The 17,793-nt window shown below is 34.1% G+C and overlaps 6 protein-coding genes across 7 annotated transcripts in view; 4 read left to right on the forward strand and 2 right to left on the reverse strand.

Moving 5' to 3' along the window:
• Window positions 1-298: 298 nt before the first annotated feature.
• On the forward strand, window positions 299-3,675 carry LOC118281670 (zinc finger protein 830). Its single transcript, XM_035602316.2, has 4 exons — window positions 299-951; window positions 1,432-1,529; window positions 3,188-3,357; window positions 3,479-3,675. Exons 1-4 carry the CDS (start codon window positions 483-485, stop codon window positions 3,624-3,626), a joined length of 885 nt encoding a protein of 294 aa, XP_035458209.1. The 5' UTR covers window positions 299-482; the 3' UTR covers window positions 3,627-3,675.
• Window positions 1,559-3,063, reverse strand: LOC118281668 (ATP-dependent (S)-NAD(P)H-hydrate dehydratase). Of its 2 annotated transcripts, XM_035602315.2 has the most exons (3): window positions 2,895-3,063; window positions 2,573-2,750; window positions 1,559-2,486 (listed from the first exon to the last, which is right to left on the reverse strand). In XM_035602315.2, exons 2-3 carry the CDS (start codon window positions 2,744-2,746, stop codon window positions 1,740-1,742), a joined length of 921 nt encoding a protein of 306 aa, XP_035458208.2. In that variant the 5' UTR covers window positions 2,747-2,750; window positions 2,895-3,063; the 3' UTR covers window positions 1,559-1,739. The 2 variants fall into 2 exon arrangements, with proteins under 2 accessions (XP_035458208.2, XP_035458207.2); XM_035602314.2 differs by having other exon boundaries at window positions 2,573-2,944.
• Window positions 3,676-3,813: 138 nt separating the features above from the next.
• LOC118281667 (26S proteasome non-ATPase regulatory subunit 5) lies at window positions 3,814-6,669 on the forward strand. Its single transcript, XM_035602313.2, has 7 exons — window positions 3,814-4,147; window positions 4,252-4,396; window positions 4,478-4,699; window positions 4,793-5,045; window positions 5,219-5,407; window positions 5,487-5,807; window positions 6,216-6,669. Exons 1-7 carry the CDS (start codon window positions 3,963-3,965, stop codon window positions 6,410-6,412), a joined length of 1,512 nt encoding a protein of 503 aa, XP_035458206.2. The 5' UTR covers window positions 3,814-3,962; the 3' UTR covers window positions 6,413-6,669.
• On the reverse strand, window positions 6,088-8,813 carry LOC118268499 (dnaJ homolog subfamily C member 9). Its single transcript, XM_035583023.2, has 5 exons — window positions 8,585-8,813; window positions 7,903-8,175; window positions 7,617-7,744; window positions 7,101-7,245; window positions 6,088-6,845 (listed from the first exon to the last, which is right to left on the reverse strand). Exons 1-5 carry the CDS (start codon window positions 8,673-8,675, stop codon window positions 6,667-6,669), a joined length of 816 nt encoding a protein of 271 aa, XP_035438916.1. The 5' UTR covers window positions 8,676-8,813; the 3' UTR covers window positions 6,088-6,666.
• A 392-nt stretch (window positions 8,814-9,205) lies between these two features.
• On the forward strand, window positions 9,206-10,323 carry LOC118268333 (uncharacterized). Its single transcript, XM_035582780.2, has one exon. It carries the CDS (start codon window positions 9,341-9,343, stop codon window positions 10,142-10,144), a length of 804 nt encoding a protein of 267 aa, XP_035438673.1. The 5' UTR covers window positions 9,206-9,340; the 3' UTR covers window positions 10,145-10,323.
• Window positions 10,324-16,896: 6,573 nt separating this feature from the next.
• The window catches only part of LOC118281675 (desert hedgehog protein B), a 41,806-nt gene continuing 40,909 nt past the window's right edge, over window positions 16,897-17,793 (forward strand). Inside the window, exon 1 of the mRNA XM_035602322.2 lies at window positions 16,897-17,494. Within this exon, the coding sequence (XP_035458215.1) occupies window positions 17,078-17,494 (417 nt within the window). The 5' untranslated portion in view covers window positions 16,897-17,077. The remainder of the gene's footprint in view (window positions 17,495-17,793) is intronic.

The raw sequence follows: 17,793 nt of genomic DNA on the forward strand, positions 1-17,793 counted from the left end.
ATACTACACACCCTATGTTAGTATTCTGCAGTGTTCTGATATGATCATTGCGCTGAGAATGACAAAAATGGTATATTTGATCTACTTTAAAAAAAACTTAGTGATAGAATAAAATAAGAATCAGCAATACAGTAGTTTAGAATACTCGAGTTCGAGTGTTAGTGCGAATACTATTACGTGATCTAAGCGTGATTACTGCTTAAATAGCATTTAGCTAAGTTTTAAAAATAATGAAAAATATGTAACGTCATTCATTGCTGTCATATGCATTGACGTTATGACATTGGACGTTAAGTCAACTGTCAGTTGTCAGTTTTCTCATTTGTTGATAGAAGAATTGTATCTGAAGGTCCAGAGATTTTCAGTTTTCGATTATTTTTCAATTTAATCAGAAGATAACGAAAAGTTTCACTACATTACAGGATAGATATCAAATTTATAATATTAATTAAGAACCCTCTATCGAATAATATACAAACAAAATGTCGCTTCGCCTTAAAATAGAGAAGCAAAAAGCACAAGAAGAAATGCGTCGTTTGATGGCTGAACGAAAAAAGAATAGTGTAAAGCCCACAAAAATAGATAACCCTCTTGCAAAGTACAACAATACTGGACAACTAATGTGTATACTTTGTAACTCTGTAGTTCGGTCAGAACGTGTATGGCCAGTACACATAAATAGTAAACAACACAGAGAGAACGTCGAAAAGGCGAAAAAGTTAAAAGAATTGACTAATAACTTTACAGTCGGAAAGATCAAACATAAAAGTAGCAGTCCACCTAGAGACGCTCCACCTGAAAAAAAGATAAAAGGAATATTGAAAAATTCTGAGACACCCCAGATTGTTGCTCAGCCACCTAAAAATAAAGCTCCACAAGTTATATCTTTCCATGATGAAGAAATAAAAAGGACACCACTTGTCCTCACCACACCAACTGTTAACAAAGAAGGTATTTCTAGTTATCATATTTATAACTACACATCCAGTTTATTGTGTCTTTGACTTGCTTTATATGATTATTTTGCACTTCAATGGTCAGTTTTTCCTATTGGTTATACATTGCTCAATATGTAGCCATGTGTAGGAAAGTTGTTATTATTATACAATGACATATGCAATAAGTTATTTCATTCTTTTTTTCATCTGGGTATCTGTATCTACATATATTTTAATTTTATTTCAATAAATGTTAACAATTATTTTAAAAAGCCTTGATGTACATAAGGATTTGCTCCTATATTGTGGGTGTATTTACAAATATACAAGTTCAGATGCATGTGTCACCCAGGTTCAAAACAATAATTTGTGGATCACACTAAGAGTAGCTCCATGCGGGAATCAAAGCCGCTACATGTTGCATGGCAGCCAGTTGCCCAGCCACCAGACCAACTGTGCAGTTGGATTTAAATAATTGTTGTTTAACTTTCAGATTTACCAGCAACCAGTACAGCAGAGGCAGAAGTAGCTCAAGGATCAGAACAGCCTTTGCCAGAAGGATTCTTTGATGACCCTATTCTAGATGCTAAGGTAAGGAAGGATTCAGAGAAACTATCATATTTACAATTCTTCATTTAATTAAAATTGCTTTGATAAATTCCCCATTTATAGTAACAAACCAAAATATACCTTACAAGCTATATACCACATACTTAGAATGAGCATAACATATTATATTTATTTAATAGAAGTATAAAACTATACCATAAAAATGTTTATCATATTATTGATTACAAAATTTTATTGACCAAATAAATGCTCAAAACATTCATGGATGTACTCAATCATGTCGGAGGCTACCATACTTCGGCCTTTTACTGCAAAAGCTTTCTCATTACACAGTCTTATCAAACGGCTTGCACCATAGCATGAGAGTGAAGAAGCTAATAAGACCTTATCACCTCCACTTGTTTCCATTAGTAATTTATCTTTGCTAGCCAAGGTCCAGTGCATCATGATTGCAATTGCTCCAGAAAGCAAATCTCCTTGTCCACCACACCTCCTGCCTGACCCTCCAATGTTAGACTTCCATTGGACATCAGCATCAACACTGTATACCTCATCTATTTCTCCCTTTTTAAATATAGTCACATATCTACCTAATTGACTTAAACCTGTAGGTCCATTTGTTTTAGCACAAAGTCTTTCAAACTCTATTTTATTAGGTGTAAGTATAACTGGAGACATGAACTCTTTTAACAAATGTATCTTTTCAGTAATTAAGAACAAACCATCAGCATCAATAACTAGAGGAATCCTTTTCTCGCGTATGACTTCAATGAGTTCAGTCACTACATTAAATGTTTCTTTCTGGCGACCTAATCCTGGTCCTATTACTATAGCATGCAACCGTTCAAACCATTGTGATATTTCTGACACAGCATTTGGGAAATCCAGTAACGGATGTACTATTAATTCAGGACTGTATGACTTTATAACAGTTGCAGAGTCTTTAGTACAGAATATATGAGTCAAGTCTGCTCCTACCTGAAAAGATAACAATTATCTATAGCACTTCTATTATTAGCCAAATTTATTATACAGTTGATAAAGAGTTCAAATGATAAACTAACTCTTAATGCACTTATTCCGGAAAAATATGGTGCGCCTGTATATTCTAAAGAACCTCCAACAACTCCTATTCTGCCTGCTTGACCTTTATGATTACTACCGTCCAAAGGTGGAATGCATGCTTTTACATATTTTAACATGCATGTTTCATCCATTTTATTTTGTATACCACTCATAGACCTAAAATAATTTAGTGAATAACATTTTATTAAATTTTTCGGCAAACTTTGTACCAATAAAATTGACATTTGTATCAACATTAGTAGAATGTAAATTAGAAACAAAGATGTAACTCTGATTCTGAAAACACCAAATTATATGCACCTGGAGTATAAGAACAAATTATAACTCTCACCAACTGAGATCAAAAGCTAAAATCAAATTGTCATGTTGAAAATTGTAAATTTGACGTCTGTCGCGTTCCTTGTATGTATTGCAACATTTTGAACATAATAATTTAGTATTATTATCAAACACACTTTTTTTCAACATTAACTATTCTATTTTAAATTCATGCTTGAAAAATAATACCTACTAAAAGTTTATTATAATTATTATGTAATCAGGCAGGCACTTCGTATAACTGTTAATAAATAAATACATAAATATTTTTTTAGGTCCGCAACATTGAATATAAAGATCCAATCGAAGAGGAATGGGAGAAGTTCCAAAAAGAAATAAAAGAAGAGGCAACTGCATCGGCTGAAATCATTGCTGGAGAGCAAGAAGAAGCAACGGCAGAACGACAAATTGATGAAATAGATGAACAAATCCGAATCTGGTCAAAGTTAGTATTTTCTTATTCTTTCAATTAAAAAGAAAAACAGAATTCATTCAATTAGAAAGAAAAAATAGGAAGCTAAAGTGAGAAGTGTATTTTTATTAAGAAAATATTTATTTTATTACAGGGTTCTAGACCTCGAGTTGAAGAAAGAAGAAACTAAGAAGACAAAACAAGATTCGGAAAAAATGAGTGAGGACGAAAACGGAGATTCAGATAATGAAGATGATATTGACGAATTTTTGGACTGGCGAGCGAAAAAATCATACTCTTAACATTTACCTATTAATACTGTCTGTGACATTAAAATAATATTAAACCATTTTTTGTTATTTTTTATTAAAACTACTAAACATAATCTTATTGAGAGATATGCCTGCTAATTCTTTGTTGGTAGCACATCTCTAGGCGTGACTTGTCATTTAGATTTTTGACAATTGACACCGGTATTGAAATTGACAACAATGACAAGCGAAAATCTTGAAAAGTTGACAGCAGTTGACAGGCAGCAAATTCAATTTGTTTTTGGCCTAATATTTTATTTATTTCTATATTCGTACTAAATTCTATAACAATTTAACAGTATCTTAAAAAGATTAACTCTTAACAAGATGTCTAGTGAGGACACCGACCAATATCGTGAATTTATTAGAAGACTCCAGAGAGAGGAACATATACCGGCTGCCTTGAATGACATCAAAAATTTAATTGCATTTAAGCCTGCTGGAGACGCTATCAACACCATAAGAGACGGGGGAATTTCTAAAATTGTCCAGTGTTTAAATGTGTCAAACACGTATGTTATTGATGTTACTTATTGAAAGAGTTTATTGTAGTCTGTTCTGCAATCCATTTGTAAAATTTTGATCCCAATACTTAAAACATATTTAATTTTTTTAGGTCGCATGTAGATTTAACTTGCGAAGTTCTAAGAATATGTTTCGAAAAGTTTCAACCAGGAGATGTGGTGAAAAATTATACAAGTCACATAATGTACTTACTTCGTCATGAAAAGAGTTGTGTTAGGAGACTTGCGGTTGAGCAGGTCAGTACCTATAATTTGTGGTTAACCAGTCATCTTCATTGACATCAATGTGTATTTAAAAAAATCTTTAATTTCTTTTAGGTTCGAAAGGCAGTTTTCACTAGCCCAAACTTGCTGCCTGTGCCACAGTATATTGATGTATTTGTAGCCACTGCTCAATTAGTTAGTGACCCAGATGTGGGAGTGGCTAATGAAGCAGTTTTGATAACATCTAACTTACCAAATGAAGCCTACCATAAAGTGCTTGAGGAAATGCGGGTGGCACTGGAACTTAACAGCAGCAGCAAGTGTAATGTTTTTGAGGTAGATCCTTATTCCAGTGTTCATTAGTATTACTTCATTTTGTTAGTAGTATTAATTCTTGTTTATTTTGAGTACAATATTGTTAAATTTTAGGTAGTAGTCCACATTTCATCAAAATCTTATGAGTTGTTCAAGATGTGTGCGGACATGAAGTATGTTGACTTCATGGTATCTGAACTGCAAACTGATGATATTCTGTACCAAGTGAACATACTTGAACTGTTATCAAGATTGGTTATGAAACCTCATGGAATCAATCATCTTGTGAAAAATGGATCCCTGCAAAAGATTTTAGGATATGTTACAGAGCTGCAAAACAATCCTCTCAAAGGGTTACTAATACCAGGTAGTGATGAAATTTAATCCTGTATCTTGAGTTTTTCAAAGAAAATATCTAAATAAGAAAAAATGCTATAATTTAAATTATGACAGTATGAGCTAATTAAAAAAATAAATATATATTATAATAATTGAATTTTAAATATGTGATAGGAAATGTATAACTAATATAAATTTCAGGTTATATGAAGTTCTTTGGATGTATAGCACATAGTTATCCTAAAGAGATATTTGAGAAGCACACAGTTGTGTTTGATACTCTATTTGAAGCTATTGAATCTGGTGACCCAGCTGTACTACCAGTTGCTCTTGATACTTTGGGATTTATTGGTACAACAGTTGAAGGCAAGTTGTGTCTTGCAGCATTGGGTAAGTGTATTCTTTTTTATAAAAACTCAATCTTTTTAAATTCATATTATTAGAATTAATTCTAATTACTTGTCTGTAGGAGGCAAATACACTCAGGCTGTCAATAATGTGAGTAGACTGATCAGAAACAGCAATACTGAAACTAAAGTGCGTGCTTTGAATTGTTTTGCTGGGCTCATGAGCATAGATAAAGATCCTGCTGTGTCAAGGACCAGTCCTGTTGATCACAGAGTGACATTAATGACACGAGAATGGTTCAGGACGTTGGATTCAAAGCCTATGGAAACATTGTTTGAAATCTGCAAGAACCCTTTCCCTGATATAAAACATGCTGCATTTATTTTATTGGATGCTGTTTGTCAACACCAGTGGGGTGAAGAGATGGTAGCCAGAGCTGCAGGTATCTATTATTCATATACATTTACACCTTTGTTCTTAAAATGTCAGTCATGACTACATGACAAACTTTTAAACATATACAGCTTTATTTTTTATTATTTATTAAACTAATGGACCACCTTTATTCTTGTTTGTCTATAATATTTACATAAGATGACAGAAACATACAAATTCTAAAAAACTATTTAAGGTTGAATTCTTTGCTTAGCACTGAAGGTTTGTCTTTGCATTTTTAAAATGGTGGTCAAAAGGTAAAAATTACTGATGCTAAATAAAACAACTTTTAAATCCAAAACATTTATACTTAGAAATATAAAAGTGCCACAAGGATTTTTTCACATCTCTAGTAATTACTAATAAATTAAACAAATCAGATCCTAATTAATGATAATTATTACTACATTTTCAGGTTTCATTGAGTTTTTAATGGATAGGTCTATTGTTTATACAAAAGAGACAAATGAAGCAAAATATGATATTATAAAAAGACTGGCTAACTCTCCTGCATTTGATGCCACTATCATCGGCAGGCTTCATACTTATGTTGAACAAGGTCCATTTTATTCTGAAAGTCAGTTGGAAGTTGCAATGGAAGATGAAGAGTGAATTTCCAAGATCTAAATGGAAACTGCAATTTTCTTTACACATACAATTTTCGTGAAAAATGGCCTTGAAAATTACCGCACAAGTAAGGTGTGATAGAGAACTTGTTTGTTATTTCAATACAGCAAAATTCTATTAAATTGTTAAACTAAAGATTGTTACTATTTTGTTAAATTTGAAGATATGAGATCTGTTTTTGGGTTCCAATACTAAAAGTTGTGTAACTTTGTAAATTGATTAAAAAATATAGTAAACATCTATCTTCGCCTTTTATTTTTCACAGCTGTTTCAGGCTTTGTAGATGATTTCCTTTTATTAGCCTTTGGTTTACTGGCAGTACCTCCATATTTGGCAGCTAGTCCATCAATAAAGGAATCTATTTGTTGAGCTCTTTCTTTTTGTTTCTGCTTTATTGACAGTTCTAGACTCATTGGACCTGAAAATAAACAATGAATTAAAAGATATATCATACATAATGACCAAGTTGCCTTGTAAAAACGATTTTTAATTTTGGATTAATATTTACCACTGTTTTATTGTATTGCAAAATTGTGTCAATGATTATTTATATAGTCATATTTGTAAACTATAACTTCAGTTACTGTTAGCATACATAGAATTTTAAGTTTTAATAGATATATTACAATGTCAAATTATGTATATGCATAACAAGAAAACATAAACAAAATACCTGGGTTCTCTTTTTGCATTTCCTTTTGCATTTCTTCAGCCAGTTTAGCTTCTTTTTTCTCTTTAGCAATTCTCTTGAGTCGTTTACTTGCTGGTTCATGAGTAAATATTTTGTATTCTGGTACTTCACCACTTTTTATCATTTCCTTGAACATAAATATATAATGGTAATTTTTTATGTATATTTTTGATATTAAGGACTTGTTCCACAATGTCTGGATAGCCTCGATGTATCAGATAACTTTGAATTAAGAAAGTAATTTGTATGCACTATCTGTCACATAAGTTTATTGGACACTTATATGAAGGTGGTGAAACAGGTGCTAAGTTTTAGTTTACATGTTTTGTATGAATTAAAACTTTAAAAATAATGATATACCAAATAAATTAATTGCTTACAAACAACTTGCCCTTTATTACTTTGATTGATTATACTAAAGGTTATAACATAACCAATTTTCATATGACATATGGATCATAGAATTAAGTATGAGATCTGTTAAATTTATGAACTTACATTGATTATCTCCCTAATTCTTGGTTCCTGGTCAGTTCTTGCAAATTGTACATGATCCACAATGTAATTCATGTCTCCTTTAGCATTCAAATATACTTGCTTGATATCTTTTTTCTCCTGTTCAGAACCTGAAAATAATTAATCTTATATTTATTAAAGTACACATTAAGTACTTCTCTACACTTAAGAATAGATTCAACTTGTTATAGATTTATGATATTAATAGTTTTAAACAAACTATAAAGTGTCAAATTCTAAAACCATATAAATATTATAATGAACTTACCGACATACTCTTTTTCATAAGCTCGGATGTCGTCATCAGTAATTTTCTTAAATAATACTCGCCAGTAAAAACTCCAGTCACGGTCTACAATGACATTGAAGTCGTCATCATCCACACATTTGGTCTCATCATATATGGCCTTTTTCTCCTTGTCAGTTAGAATGGCATGGATGCTACCCAGCACCTTGAATTTCTCAGTAGCTTCTAACTTTTCTGCTTCTTCCACTCTGTCAGGGTGCACTTTCAAAGACAATTTGTGATATGCCTTTTTAACTGGAAACAGTTTAGATGTTGTTATTCTAGATTTGTAACCTAATCTTGCATTTTATATTAAATATTAAAGGGAATATGATCAAAACTATGTTAAAACTGGTACAATATCTTAATTATTTTTGGAGTAAATAAATAACATATTCTATGTGCCCTGAGGACACTCACTGATCCGACAATGTTATTAGTTGCTACACAATAAAATTAAATTTAAATAGAGCGCACAATCAAAATACCATATGTACCAAATAATAAACGAGACAACCATTGACTTCCTATTTTGTCAAATATACTCTTTGAAGAATGTTAGTTTACAGGTCCATTTTTGGATCTTTTTAAGTGTAATAAGTTATGCTAATTACATAAAACAATGGATTGTATTATTATAATAATAACGATATTTATTACTTACCTTCTTTGTCCGAAGCTGTTTCAGGAATCTGTAAAACTTCGTACAGATTCGTGGTTTGGAAATACTTTTCACACAACTCTAAGAGCCCCATATTTCAGTGATACTCAAATCTTTAAGAAATAGGTAAATATTAAATTACAATTTGCGAAATAACATGAACTATTACAACTACAAACGCGCCAAAATAACCGGTAAAGACCGAAACTAACTTCAGATGTTAATGTCAATGTCAATGTCAAAATAAAGTACGGGTGTTGCCAGTACAGATAGTCACGTTCCAGCGCTGTGGTTTGTGCAATATTTGACACGAAACAATAAAATAGAAAATAAGCAAAGAAAAAACAAACTGAACCTGAAAATATTTTGCGCAAATATAAAAAATAAGAGCTATTAACCCTGGCTATACACTGTTCAAATGGAGTTGGTGTTGATTATTTTTCAAAAAGTACTATCTACTATTTTGTATCTACTTTGTTTTAGGACCAATCTAATAATTACAATCTTATGACTTATTAGCATGCTTTTGGGACTACCGAAGACTACCTATATACACCTATAGTAATACCGAGTCTAGCTTTTATAGACGTTGGTAGGTACTGTAGGTATAGAGGTTGTTTAACGACTCAATCCATGTACTTGGCTGTTTTATTTTGTTCTAAAAACCTCGGCTAGTTTTGACAAATGCGTAATTTTTAATATTGTTGATAATATACATTTTTACATTTCACCCTTACATCTGGCTGTAATTTATTTGAAATGGATTCTATAACACTCGCTTCTGGCGATAATAAAATTTCTTTATCTCCAAGGCTAGATGATACGAAACTAGATGAAAGAGAAGAGCCAACTCTTATATGTGAAGAGCAACAAACGGAAAAGGGAGATGATAAAGAGGGACAGAGTGAAGTCACAACGCAGATGATCGATGACAATGAAGCTAAAATGAAGGACAGAATAGCCCAGTGTAAAAATATAATCGAGGCATTAAAGATTGAACTCAACGAAGAGAAAGCTAAACTAGAAAAGCAAAGTAAAAATTCTCAACGTGTTTCTGAGCCTACCTCGAAATGTACAACCAGCTATCAGGGTCTATCCACATCTAACGTGTTTACAGCGGATTTACCATACAGCACCAACTTGTACAGCGACTGTGTGGATAGTAAATTGAATTGTGACGAAAATTTAATGGAATATGAAAAACAACTACAAAAATATCAGAATACACTTAATTTAGCCCAAATTGAAAAGAAAAATGCGATTAGGAAGCAAATGTTGACCAAAGCTTATCGCCTCAAGCTTTTAGAAGTAGAAAATCAATGTAACATTGAACTCTTGAGAGTTAAGCAAAGTTTACAATGCTTAGAGCCATTGCAAATCATTGCAAGTAAATGGAAAACGAATTCTGATGAAATGTATGATGTCAATAACTTTGAGTTGATACCCAGGTATCCAGAACTTAACGCTAATTCCAGTAGTGACATTACCTCCTTCGAAATGGATCTGAAAACTGTTACTGAAGCTGAAGCTGTAGCTAAAGAAGATTCTGTATATTCGGAGTAAATAACACAAAAAGCAGCAGGAACGTTTTTTATGGTAAATTGAGTAGATTAATAAAATATATCTAGTTACTGCAGATAGTGAGTAGTAATTCTGTTTTCGGCATTAAAATTAAATCAAAGTTATTATATTATATTAAGAAATGGTAAAAATTGGTAGAGTAAAGAAACATTTGTTGGTAATAGTTATTGTATTATTTCCTAATTTGATTTGTTTTAAATGAATTCTATAGTAGTGACACGGACTTTAAAAAGTACCTACCTATGTACGTGTGGAGTAAATAATATGTGGTAGACAGAGAAAAATGTGTGATCAGATGTGCACTGAAAGAATATAGGATTTATAACTAGCGATAAGAACTGAAAAAAAAATCAAAATTATTTTTAAGGTACCACGTGGTACCGTAATTGAAAGAATGGGGATGTATCTACTGTTAGGAGATTTATGCAAGAGATATTTCGAATGAGAATACCATGTAGCAGACAGTTACACCAACTAACAACTAACTAACACAGACGTTGACCAAATTGGCAATGCTAGACGTATTATAAAGGGTCAAGGTACTGATAAATTACGTGGGGAGGCCATGCTTCGGTAGGAATAGGCCAGCTCGTCCGGAGTATGGTGGGGTACCACGGTCTCGCAGAAGACCGACTTGAAACAACAATGTCCGTTTTGATTCATCACATGATCGAGATTTTACCGGGGAAAGAAGCTTGAATCTCCGAAGATTTAAGCCCCCATTTCTAGGAACCTCAATCCCTAAAAGGTTTAAAGGTAACGCACTTATATATTTGATGTTGTCCGTAGGTGGCGCTAATTGCTTATAATAATCAGATATGCGATAAAAACTATCTAGGTAAAACAAAAAATCTACTAGTAAATCGTGTCATTTGGCGGGCCATTGCCTTTGTCACTTACTCTAATGAGACTATGTATCAAATTAAGACAAAACCAAGGTAAAAATACATATAAACATAATATTAATAGTACCTATACTTAATCTACCACTAACACTAATGATCAGGCCTGTTCAAAAGTCGTGAATTTGTGAATAAGCACACTCCTTAAATGAAGTAAAAAAAAACTTAATACTTAATTTTAACCCAAATATTTACAAAAAAATATATTAAATCTCATAATTTGAAAATTTGCACGCCAGCAATCAAATTAACTACCGAAAACGGGTGTGAAACTCTGATTTCAATAAATCAAAAGCCGAGGAGGACCTCCACAGTGGACCACACACATCGAGGCACGCGCTTCGAATGCTGCTGACTTTTTATTCTCGCCGCTTGGGACTCGATCGTGTTCACTCGGCACTGCTCGGCACCCGGTCGGCAGGCTCCGCACTGACATCACACACGTCTGCCTGCGCCCGCGCCCGTTCAGTTAGGAACTTGAACTTTATTTTAATAAGATTCCAATTTGTCAATTAGAGGGCATCGCATGAACCAAACAGGTTTGACTCCTTTACACCTTGTATCTTTATGAGTTTCATTTAAAAAGTGCTTTTGAATACCTAACTTGTTGAAATGGATACAATGGATTATCACAGATTATATTATTATCCCAAAGTTCCATGGTTAACTTTGACTGTATTGATACAGATATTCTCAGATAAAATCTATCTGAAATGTTAATTTCTTCTTCACTCTATTCTTACAAGTTTTAATATTAGATATTAAATATTCTTAAAAAAATGTGTTTTACATAATAAAGTTGCATAAGTAGATATAACCATAGACGCAAGGAGGTCGGCGAAAACCACACCACCTAGTCACTATGACCCTTAACTTCTTTAACTTCTATCACATTTTTGCAAGTGGTGCAACAAGCATTGACTCTGTATCAGTAGGTATTAGGTATTCATCTAATATTCAGGGGATCGGGATGGGGATGGAATTCTTGGATTCAGATGGTAATAATAAATAATTACTTTAATTAATAATTAGCCATTAGAAATGTAAATTTCAGTACCAGTTTCAATTTCAATTCAATTGTACCAGTTTCGAGAACTGAAATTAAGTTCTAAGTGTGCTGGAATCTGCAAATTTTTTAATTAAGTAATTTCAATCACGTGTATATGTCATTTCCTGGTTTGTTATTCGTTAAAGTGCATTTAAACGCGGAATTGATTCAGTAGATGTAATCTGTTAAAAAATTGAAACATTATTTCGCTCCGGTAGCTACGCGCCGGCGATACGAAAGTATGCAAAGTATTTTGGCCGAGCAAGTTTTCGATTCTGCATCTCTGCAACCTTTAAACTTCGATGTTTTTTTTTCAACGAAGTTGGAATTTAAGCCAATTCCATGTCTCTGGAAAGATATCTTAAGTATTTTAATCCATCTCTGACTAATTGCATACAGTGGTTAAATAAATAATAAGGTACGAAGAGGAAAAGGGTATTAGTCATTAGGTATCCTTTTTAATATGCAGAGCTGGCTGCGTTCGTAGGAAGCTTTGTTTGCTGTTCAAGTAGGTAGGCAGTAAGTAAGTAGGGAGATATCTCACTCCATCCGCGCCGTTGGACGACACGGCACCCGTCTTGTGTGCGAGTTCGAGAGTTTTATGGAAGAGTAAACAATTTAAAACACTACACGCCGGGCGTATTGGTCCAGCACTCTCCTCCATTAGCCTTAGCCGACACCTCGAGTTGCCGGTCCTTTGACGAAAATGATGTTTGTTCACAAGCGCAGTGACGAAGGTGCGGCCGCGACACTCGTTCACCACTTGGTACAGTTTGCTTTGGCTGCCTTAAAGAGGATGGTAATCGGCTTGTCGATCTTGTTTAGTTTGATGTATGTGTGTGTGAGTAAGAACATGATTTTTTTTTATTTTTTTTATAACTTAATTCCCTCAGTAGATTTTGTATCATGTTTAAAAAAATCTAAGTTTAACTTCAAAGACTGCCAGTCACCAACTCTATGAAGCCTTCCTTAAATTATTCACATTTTTTATGACCGTCCAACAAGTTTTATATCCACAAACCACGAATTCTATATATGTATCGCTGAAAAAGTATTACCATTTCAGCTTCTGAACGACTATAGGTAATACTCACACAATAATAAAAAAAATATACCCACGTACCTGTCAATAAAGGACAAATCTCAAAAACACCCTTATGTTGACTCACCCATCTATCTCATCACCCCAACGTGTTTGTTCCTTACAGCAATGGAATATTTAAAGTTTTTCAAGCGGCTTTAAATGGGTTTAAAAACAGATATTTTAACTAAAATTGTTTGAAGTTAGAAGTTTACTTTTTAAAATTCTTGTGGAATGAAAATCCGCTCAGAATTTTATGAATGAATGTTTAAAGCTGCGACCGTTACAATAACATCCCTTAATTATTGGGTTAGTTTATTGTATGCGAAGTGTGGTATTGTATTGTGTTGGCAAGTCTGCTCTATCAACACTGGCGCCAGAATTAGTATAGTATTACACAATTTGTTCCCCTTTGTTGCGGTCACTTCCTGTCGTTTGTTACTGATAAGGATTTTTTCATATTTCACCACGTCCATCAGTAATAGATCTTCGCAAAGACCGTCAATAATGAAATCTGACATGTGAACTAGTTTGTAAGAATAAACGAAGTTTTTTTTTGTACTTACAAAAGCTTTTGATAATTTTATGCCATTATGTAAGTACCTACATGAACTAACCTCCTGCCATAGGTATATAATGGGCAAACCGCAATTAGGACAAAGGCTGTTTAACAAAGGTGCAGGAATAAAATAATTTATTATCTAAATGGAGAGTTTTATATTTTAACAACCCGGTAGATGGTTGTTACAGAATTATTTTGTTGAGTTAAAGGTGACGTCATATTCGGCGGTCTTCTGAGGTAGACGTGAAAGGAAGTTACTTTTACTTATCGTCACCTATCTTATCAGCGAGTAACGCAAATCTTTGTGCTCGAGGTGCGAGCACGTTGCGTTCGCACCCTTTTTGTTACATGTTTCTCATGGATCCTTTCTGAAAACTTTTGATAAGAAGTGTGAAGGTCTGTCCTTTCCCAAAGGAAAGCAACAAACTCCGTTTGAACTACTTCAACACGGTAATAACATTATTCCTTTTCTAGTCGTGAGTTAAGTATTACAATAAAACTTTAAGATTAAGAACCACTAAAATAAATGAGTAAAATCCTCACTTTATCAAGGAATGTTTTAGACTTAGTTATCAAGGATTAGTTATCAAGCTTAATGCCCAGTAAAAATATTTTCCTTGTTATGTAAGCGATAAAGAAAAACAAGCGAGTTGTCAACGAAATGTAACTTGGTCTTAACGTAGGTATGACTTACGGGCTGATTATGCAGATTATGCATTTTATTGCGCGAATACAAAGCTATTGCGTAGAAATTGACACAAATAGAAGCCGTGCTTCATTTACATAAATATACAAAAACTAGGTACATTTGGGATTTCCTCATCTTAGTGATGTAGGCGAGCGGGAGTTTATTCTTTCTGGAATAATAGAATCCTCTGGTAAGATTTTTTACACAGTTTTCTTTCTTGTAGTTCTTTAAGGCTGTTTATTGTGATATCTAGATGACCTAGACTAGACTACACCTAATAAATTAATTAATCATAATACGCGTTTAAATTGGGATAAGCACTATCTAACCAGATTAAATTTTACAATGATAAATGAATTAAAGTAAAAAGCGAACTGTAAACGAGTGAATGATATTTATAATTGGACTTATTATCAGAAGTTGAGGCTTCTGGCGAGCCTTGTAACAATTATCATAGATGTTTATAAATATGACAGCCTCATGTGATGTCTTTGACATGGCTGTTTAACATCATCAATTACTTTACTCGGTGCAGTTGCAGTGTCTACATGGAATGAAATAATATGTCTTATATTTACAATTTGTAATAAATATATCTATAGACTCAGTTCATCTTAACAAAAGCTATTTTGTTTATTAAAAAAAGAGACTGGTTTTTAACAGGTTTGTCATTTCGATTTATAATATTTTCCAAAAGTAAGTACCGTGTTACGAGGTTAAGAAAACTGAAATTTTGAAGATAACCTGCTTCAATTTAAACATGGTGATGTAGACGCCAATAACTACATCAAACTATGCCAAAGTATACTTTTTAAATTTCAACCTTCTCTTACAGTAATAAAGTTAAAAATCTGTCTAAGAAAGTCAGGTTTATGTGTTGCTTACTAACATTAGTCATATTAAACACCTTTCAGCTCTGAGTCAGCTCTCGATTCGCAGTGTACGCGTGACAAACAATTAATCTTTGATCAATGGGGTTGGGCTAATATGAGACTGCGATACTGATATCCCATTGAGTTTACGACGCCATAATAAAGAGATGTACGTAATCCTTTGTTAGTATCGTCTTGCTTATCATGTTTCTGTTCTTAAAGTACTTAGTAATTGTAGGAACTTGGTTGGTCTTTTATGTTGGGGTTTGGGTGGCGATTATATTTTTAAATGTAAATGTATGTTACATCGTCACGCCTTTTATCCCTGAACGGGGTAGGCACTTAGGCAGGTAATGCCACCGTACAATGTACACCCACTTTTCACAATTTTATTTATGTTGTATACTCTATGTAATATGTAATAGGTGGTGAGCCTACTGTAAATGTAGATAATAAAAATATAGGACATAACCCTTCCTCGTTCGACTGTGCATGGATACTCAGCAAATTCTGTATTCAATTCGCGTTCGTAAAATCTATTATTAGGGTTTTCATCTCCGGGATTTTCAGTAATCGAATCACGAATAGTGTTTAGCGTTACGTTTCCGCAATTTTATTAAGGAGTTGAGGAAAAAAGTAATGGTTAATTAGGAGGAAGGAAGATAAGGTTTAAAAAAGTTAAATATTGTATGTATGGTGACGACAATTGATGTTGATAGTTAATAGTGTCATGAGTTAAGTTTAGGTGATTTCATTGAGAGAATATTTACAATACATTTTCAATATTTTCCTTAAACTAGGATCTAAATACCTATGTGAATAATATGTGTCATGGTGAATGCCCATGGTGTACATCTACCGTCATGTGATCCTCGCATGTGACATAGTTAGCTAACCACAAATTGAGTATTACATGACGATTTTCAATAATAGAAATCTACCTACCTAAAAGGTTACTCACGTACATTGATCATATCACTAAGTAAGCATTAAAGAATGGAAAAACCTTTATTCCTAAAAAAAAATACGTGAAATACTAATTTAAAATCAACAAATAAATACAATATAAGTACGTCCGGGGAATAAAATGCGTAATGTTATGCCAATATGCAGCATGCTCATGATTCATGGCTTTTCTACGTTTCTAGCAAAATCTTCACGTTTCATGACTTTTGTTTCAGTATGAAGACAAAGGGCCATTAGTTTTTTATACCAATGTGTATTATGTGAGACCACAATTCAAGATGGTACTCTTTGAGCATTTGTTCTAATTTGATCGTACCTAGTGCGAAGTAGATTTTAGAGATTCAATATGAGATAGATTGCTTGCTGTCAGATTAGCGTGATTAGGACTTTTTACATATACATAATACATATTACATATATGTGTGAATGCATCATTGTATTTGGTGTTTGAGAATAAATAATTTGTCGCATCAAAACTGTGAATATTATGCTATTAAATTGCTGTTCATATCTTTTATCGCAAATCTCAAACGTTCTTCTTTAACTACTAAAAACATGAAATAAATATATTTTATCTAAATACCTGCTTATATTTAGCGTATCTTCAAAAATTTTTTAGATTAGGTATGTTAGGGTAGTTGATAAAAATATTGACATTTATGCATGCGTGTAAGATTGAATGACAGTGTGCGTTACTCGTATGTGACAATCAGTTTTCCTGAAGCAATAGCGAACTGTAAATGCGTAGCGGTGCGGGTAGCGGAGGCGTGCGAGCGCGCTCGGTGGTGGTGGCGGCATGGGCGGTGAGCAAGGGATGCAGCCCGGCTCGGTGGTGCACGGACGATCGGATCGGGCTGCGGCTGCCGGCTCTCAGTGTCGCTCAGATCGCGGCGCGCGTTGGTCGTGCGTCGAGCGCGTGTGGAGTGATGTCTGCGAGATGAGGCTGTCGCTGGTGCTACTGTGGCTGGGCGCGGCGGCGGCATGCGGCCCGAGCCGCGGCTACACCCGCCGTCAGGGCGCGCGCCGCATCTCACCCTTGGTCTTCGGGCAGCACGACCCCAACATTGGTGAGAACAGGAATACCGCCAGTGGACCTCCTGAGGGTCGCATCACCAGAGACGACGAGAGGTTTAAAGACTTAGTGCCGAATTATAATCCGGACATCGACTTTAGGGATGATGAGGGGACTGGTGCTGATCGCCTCATGACACAGGTGAGAGTTCACAATTTCCGAAGAATTTTCCTCTTTTCTGAATTAAACCTAAAGTGCCGCACCGACGGGCAAGTGCAGGGAGTTAGGAACTTTAGTGTGAAACTTCGAATGGGCAATGCAATAGAATGCAGGCCAGTTACAGTCATTGGATGTTGTCTTCTGTCATCTACAAACAATGGATTTTATGAAGTGTCCGCTGTTTTGAAAACAGCTCCTTAGTGCGCGGGTAGGGACAATCGTTGATGTAAACATTACGCGCGTGGAACAATGGGAACAAATTGCGGGCGTTACGGTAGCTT

The sequence above is a fragment of the Spodoptera frugiperda genome, chromosome 29 (genome assembly GCF_023101765.2).
Source record: "Spodoptera frugiperda isolate SF20-4 chromosome 29, AGI-APGP_CSIRO_Sfru_2.0, whole genome shotgun sequence".
Taxonomy (NCBI): Eukaryota; Metazoa; Arthropoda; class Insecta; order Lepidoptera; family Noctuidae; genus Spodoptera; species Spodoptera frugiperda.

What these genes read in the sequence shown, in the direction of transcription:
- LOC118268499 (XM_035583023.2), bottom strand. Translation starts at nt 8,675, where the DNA reads ATGGGGCTCTTAGAGTTGTGTGAAAAGTATTTCCAAACCACGAATCTG. An exon ending in TTATGAAAAAGAGTATGTCG is followed by an intron (nt 7,745 to 7,902) that starts GTAAGTTCATTA and finishes AATTATTTTCAG; the next exon opens with GTTCTGAACAGGAGAAAAAA. An exon ending in AATGCAAAAAGAGAACCCAG is followed by an intron (nt 6,846 to 7,100) that starts GTATTTTGTTTA and finishes GTTTATTTTCAG; the next exon opens with GTCCAATGAGTCTAGAACTG.
- LOC118268333 (XM_035582780.2), top strand. Translation starts at nt 9,341, where the DNA reads ATGGATTCTATAACACTCGCTTCTGGCGATAATAAAATTTCTTTATCT.
- LOC118281668 (XM_035602314.2), bottom strand. Translation starts at nt 2,830, where the DNA reads ATGTTGATACAAATGTCAATTTTATTGGTACAAAGTTTGCCGAAAAAT. An exon ending in CCGGAATAAGTGCATTAAGA is followed by an intron (nt 2,487 to 2,572) that starts GTTAGTTTATCA and finishes TTATCTTTTCAG; the next exon opens with GTAGGAGCAGACTTGACTCA.
- LOC118281670 (XM_035602316.2), top strand. Translation starts at nt 483, where the DNA reads ATGTCGCTTCGCCTTAAAATAGAGAAGCAAAAAGCACAAGAAGAAATG. An exon ending in ACCAACTGTTAACAAAGAAG is followed by an intron (nt 952 to 1,431) that starts GTATTTCTAGTT and finishes TTTAACTTTCAG; the next exon opens with ATTTACCAGCAACCAGTACA. An exon ending in CAAATCCGAATCTGGTCAAA is followed by an intron (nt 3,358 to 3,478) that starts GTTAGTATTTTC and finishes ATTTTATTACAG; the next exon opens with GGTTCTAGACCTCGAGTTGA.
- LOC118281667 (XM_035602313.2), top strand. Translation starts at nt 3,963, where the DNA reads ATGTCTAGTGAGGACACCGACCAATATCGTGAATTTATTAGAAGACTC. An exon ending in GCAAGTGTAATGTTTTTGAG is followed by an intron (nt 4,700 to 4,792) that starts GTAGATCCTTAT and finishes GTTAAATTTTAG; the next exon opens with GTAGTAGTCCACATTTCATC. An exon ending in CAAAGGGTTACTAATACCAG is followed by an intron (nt 5,046 to 5,218) that starts GTAGTGATGAAA and finishes TATAAATTTCAG; the next exon opens with GTTATATGAAGTTCTTTGGA.